Genomic DNA, 6,000 nt, shown 5'->3' with positions numbered 1-6,000 from the left:
GGCTTGAAGGTTGCTATAGGAGCAGCCAAAGGACTTATTTCTTGCATGGCCCCAGGAAACCTAATGGTCGGACATATTTCTCATATTTTTTTTATTTGTTTTGTAATTCTAGTTAATTAACATTTTTTTTTAAATCAGTTAATTAACATATTGAACATATATATTGATATATATAGTTGTATGAATATTAATGATTAATTCTGATTTTCATTTCATTGTTTCTTGTTTCCGGGGCTTTAATGCAAAGTTACGGGATTGCTAGACCTGAAGGTGGAAGACCAATGTCCCCCGTACTAGAAGTAATGGGGACTTGTGGTTATGTCCTGCATGCACATGCAGGCTAGGTAACAAACTGTTACACGTACTACAAATGTTATTTTATGTGATATTCATGAAGTATTATATATATATATATATATATATATATATATATATATATATATATATATATATATGTATATAAAAAACTCACAAATGTAAAGAAACATGACATGAATTAAGTGCAAACTTCCTTGACCAGCAATAAGGAGAGAAAATGCGTGCAAGTAATTATATTGCTATGAATTTCTGAAGATCATACTGGTTTAATTAACATTTTCTATGAAGAATAAAAACCTAGTTTAGAAAGACAATGAGAAGGACTGAATTAACTATGTCCCTTGGTAAATGTGGTAAAAAAAATTAAAAATTTCAAAATTTTTATCCACTTTTTAAATGTAGTTTGAAACACATGACTTTTATAAGGGAACATAAGACACGTAACAACTAAGAGTGACATGTATAGCTTGTGTATAGTTCCATATATGTTATGGGCAGGACAAAAATAATTATGATTTATAATTCTTAAAATCATATTTTTATTTAATTGGATGTATTTTAATACAATTTTCGTTTATAATATATAATAAATATGATATAATATGATGATTTTATTAATAATAAATATTTAAAACTATGTTTGTATCAAACTATCCATATACAAATTTGATACATACACACATAGTTAAATGTTTATTATTAATATATAATCATTATATTATATACTATATTTACTTATATTTATATGATAATATGTTAAAATACATTCAATTAATTACAAATTTTATATTTAATTTTTATCCATTTTGGTGGTCAATTTTTTCTGGTTACCAAATATTATAAATCAAAAATATGGTTTTAATTAATGTTGTTTCTAAATTGGTTGGCGTTTAAGCAAATATGAAATGTTTTATTAGTGTTTCTAAATGTGAAAAATTGATTTAATTCTTTGCGTTAATGATAGTGTATGATTTGTATCCTACGAATCTTAATCGATTTTTACATTTAGAAATATTATTAAAACATTTTCATAATGGTTTAAATGTTGATCAATTTAAAAATATCATTAAAATGTGGTTGATAAATTTTGTTCGACTACCAAAGTAGTGAGAAATTATATATTTTTCTTAATGTTAGAAATTTGTTAACCATCTTTTAGATGTGGTATAAAAAAATTAAAAATTTAAAAATTTTCATCCACTTTTTAAATATAGTCCAAAAATATATAATTTTTTAATAGAACATAATACACGTAACAACTAAGAGTGACCTGTATAGTTTGTGAATATGTGCAAGACAAAAATTATTATGATCTATAATTCTTAAAATTGTAATTTTATTTAATTGGATGTATTTTAATAACAATTTGCTTTTATAATATATAATAAATATAATATGATGATTACAATAATAATTAATATTTAACTATGTTGGTATCAAACTAACCATATACATATTTGATACACACACATATATAGTTAAATAGTTATTATTAATAATCTTTATATTATATACTATATACTATATATTGTAATTGTAATTGTATGATAATATACACGGGAATTGTTGTTAAAATACATTCAATTAATTATAAATTTTATATTTTATTCTTATCCATTTTGGTGGTTAATTTTAATTTTTATTTTTTTGTTAGCAAATATCATATATAAATCAAGGATATGGTTTTGATTTTTTTTTTTTTATAAAGGAGGGAGATACCCTACATATACACACTAATTGCCTCAACCAAAGTTCAAACTCATTACCTCCCACCTAGGGGAACAATCCGATACCAGTGGACTGTAAGCCACTTGGTAGGATATGGTTTTGATGGTGTTTCTAAATTAGCCGGCGTTTAAGTAATTATAGAAATATTTTAATGGTGTTTCAAAAGTGGTTGGCTTTTAACCTATTATATAAATATTTTAATCTTTTTAAATTAATCGTCGTTTAATCAAATATGGAAATGTTTTAATGATATTTAATTTTTATCCATTTTGGTGGTCAATTTTTTTTTTTTTTTTTGCATTAATGATGTTTCTAAATATGAAAATTGATTTAATTCTTTGCATTAATGATAGTGTATATTTTGTATCGTACGAATCTTAATCGATTTCTACATTTAAAAATATCGTTAAAATATTTTTATAATTGCTTAAATGTCAGTTAATTTAGAAATATTATTAAAACCATATCCTTATTAATAATATTTGGTAACCAAAAAAATTTGACCACCAAAATGGATAAAAATCAAATATCATTAAAACATTTCCATATTTGCTTAAACAACGATTAATTTAGAAATATTATTAAAATATTTCTATAATAGGTTAAAAGCCGACCACTCACTGGAACTATAAATATACGATAAAAGTTTAGAAAATGTAATTAAACCAGTCTGGTTTCCCGAGGTTTATATAACAATATAATTAATTGTATTTCCTCCCCCGGAAAAGTTTTCCGATCATCATCACCATGCGAGCAGCGGTGAAAAAACACATGATTGAGAGGAGGACGGGGGCGTTGTTCAAGAAAGCAAAGGAGCTTTCTGTGCTTTGTGGGTCGGAGATTGGGATTGTGATTGTTAGTCCGACGATGGAGAGGAGTGAGATTATTTGGCCGGCAGTGGAGGCGGCGACGAAGATGTTCTTGGCGTTTATGGAGGTTCCAGAGGATGAGAGGGTGAAGAGGATGGTGTTTCATGAGGAGTATATGAGGGGCAAGGTTAATGAGGCGATTAGGAAGATGAGGAGGGTGGAGGAGGAAGTGGAGAGGAAGGAGATGAATGTGCTGATGACGGAGGTGATCGCCGGGAGAAAAAGCTTGACGGAGATGGATACCAGGCAGCTTAAGGGTTTGTATGCGTTGGCTGATGACAAGATGGCGGAGCTGGCGAAGAGGGAGCAGGATTTGTTGGGGGTGGCGCAGAATAACGGCGCTGCGGCGGCGGCTAGGTCTCCCCACCGCTGCCTTCGAAACCGTCGTGACCGAAATCTTCACCGCCCTGCTGCAACGGATGCCGCCGTTTCCGACGGACTAGATGGTGGCGGCTCTTACTACGTCCCTCAGCCACCAGCCCCGCCGTTTGATCCACGGTGGACGACGACTCCGCCAGCACCGGCGGGACAATTGCTCCCAAACATCGACCCTGCAACATGGTTCATCCCGAACATGGTGGCTCCGCCGCCGCCGCCCTTGCAAGGCGGCGGCTTCGGCGGTGAGGGGAGCTATCAGCCACAGATGTTTTTCCCTGCTGGTGGCGGCGCATTGCCAACTAACAATGGCGGCGGCGGTGAGGGGAGCTATCAAGTTCCTGCTGGTTTGAATCAAGATTGGCTCTACACTTTCTTCCCGTCGTCTATCTAAATCCAGTCGTCGTATTCATCTTTATCTGCAATTGTTGGCGGGCGAACTTACATTTAATTTGCGTGATGTTTTCTAAATTTGTTTGAAATATGTTGTCGTTTTGTGTGTTGTTTCTGTTATCAGTGTGTCGTATTGTTGTCTTATTATGTTTTATTTATGAATTTCAATCTAGTGTTTTTTAATTTCCTTCTTTTGATTGGTATGCATGGATCCTATTTAGGTTATATTAATATAATTTATTTCCGCCTTAATTATAATTGCATTTATTACTTTCTCCCATTGTACGGAGCGATTATTTTTACTTGCAAATAATTCGTTAACAATTTATGATTGCATAAAAAAACTCTAAAGATACGTTCCCATTCTCATTTTTAAAAAAAAAATCTTTTTTTAACCCAAGATTTTTTTTTTTTTAAATCCAGAAAATGATATTGTGTCCCCAACCCCTTATTGAATGTACAAATTTAGAAGAATTTATATTTAATATTTAGACTAATTGATATAATTTTTTTACCTATAACAAATTAATTGTAAATTTAAGAGTGCGGGATATTTTTATTCTCTATATTTGAGTACTAACTATATAAGTAATAAATATTATTCGGCAAAATAAGTAATACATACATACATATTATATATATATATATATATATATATATATATATATATATATATATATATATATTACCTATTAAAAAAATATTGTAAATTTAAGAGTGCGGGGTATTTTTATACTCGATATTATATTCAAGTACTATCTATATAACTAATAATTTACCTATTAAAAAAATATTGTAAATTTAAGAGTGCGGTGTATTTTTATACTCAATATTATATTCAAGTACTATCTATATAAGTAATAAATATTATTCCTTTAAAAATAAAGTAATAAATATTATTAGTATTCCAAGTTTAAAAATATTTTGTTTAATGGAATTATAAATGTTATTGTATTTATGAGAAGAATGATTTTTAGAACATCTTAATAAGGGGAATTTTTTTTTTTTTTGTTGGTCAGATTATGAGATGTCATGAGCAGGTCTTAATCGTACGAGGGACACTTATGGCCCGTTTGGTTCACGGAATAGGCCGGGAATGGCATAGCATTCTCAGTAATAGGCCTATTCCTTTGTTTGGCAATTGTTTCTATTACCGGGAATAATATTCCCGGTAGTACCCCATTCCCCCTGATAAGGTAATAGCTATTACCAGGGTCCCCCCCTGGTATTAGGCTATTACTGAGTTCTCAGGAATAGCCTAAAATTTCTACTTCCTAATTTACCCCCCGTCACCACCACCACCACCACCATCGCTACCAGCATTGCCGCCGCCACCACCACCACCACCCCACCAACCGCACTGCCACCACCGCCATTACCACCGCCGCCACCACCGCTGTCGCCGCCACTACCACCGCCACCAGCACCACCACCCCACCAACACCACCAACATTGCCACCACCGTCGCTACCACCAACACCACCGCCGCCACTACCACCACCACCACCGCTGCCACCGCCACCAGTACCACCACCCCACCAACAACACCACCTGCCGCTACCACCACCACCGCCGCCGCCACTACCACCACCAGCAACACCACCACCATCGACACCACCACATATTTTTATAAGGGTATTTATGTCTCTTAAAACATATTTCATTTCTATTCCTTAAACCAACCAAACACGGTAATATAATTCCTAAAGTCTATTCCTTCCGCGAACCAAACAATAGAATACAATTACTATTCTATTCCTTGCCTATCCCATTTCTTATGGAATAGCATTCCTATTACCTCAAAATTCATTCCGTGAACCAAACGTGTTGTTAGTTAATATAAGACCCTAACACTTATATATAGGACATGTTTGGTAACATAGTTAGCTTAGCAGTCAATTTTGACTTATTTGACCACTATTAGTTTGACTTGATTAAACAACTAATATAAGTGTTTGATTAATTAGTTTTTTGTAACAGCTTATTGCTCCAAAAATGTTAAAATTCAAAAAACTACTCAAAAAAAATTTTTTCGATTAGTTTTTTAAAAAAGTCATTTTGCATGTAATCATCCATCATGTAACAGTTAATTTACCAATCATTTTTTTACAATCAATTAATGTTATCAACTAGTCAAAATCACTAACCCAATAAGGTAACAGCTATCAGCTAACAACTATTTATCAAATCAAATATGAAATATCCATATAATAAAAACCGCAAACCATTAATTCTTAATTTACATTTTAAGTATAAATAAAAAATAAAGGATAAAAATTCAAAGCATTTAAAATATAATATAAGAATTCAATCATAT

The 6,000-nt window shown here is 31.9% G+C and overlaps 1 protein-coding gene across 1 annotated transcript; it reads left to right on the top strand.

The window, feature by feature from the left end:
• Positions 1-2,793: 2,793 nt before the first annotated feature.
• On the top strand, positions 2,794-3,684 carry LOC109152739 (agamous-like MADS-box protein AGL86). Its single transcript, XM_019300388.1, has one exon. The coding sequence runs from the start codon at positions 2,794-2,796 to the stop codon at positions 3,682-3,684; it is 891 nt and encodes a 296-aa protein (XP_019155933.1).
• Positions 3,685-6,000: the final 2,316 nt, after the last annotated feature.

Source organism: Ipomoea nil, unplaced genomic scaffold, assembly GCF_001879475.1.
Source record: "Ipomoea nil cultivar Tokyo-kokei standard unplaced genomic scaffold, Asagao_1.1 scaffold2480, whole genome shotgun sequence".
Classification (NCBI taxonomy): domain Eukaryota; kingdom Viridiplantae; phylum Streptophyta; class Magnoliopsida; order Solanales; family Convolvulaceae; genus Ipomoea; species Ipomoea nil.
Note: the sequence above shows the minus strand (reverse complement) of the source record. Positions and strands in the feature narration are given on the sequence as shown.

Excerpts from the sequence above, each read along its gene's own strand:
- LOC109152739 (XM_019300388.1), top strand. The coding sequence starts at position 2,794 with ATGCGAGCAGCGGTGAAAAAACACATGATTGAGAGGAGGACGGGGGCG.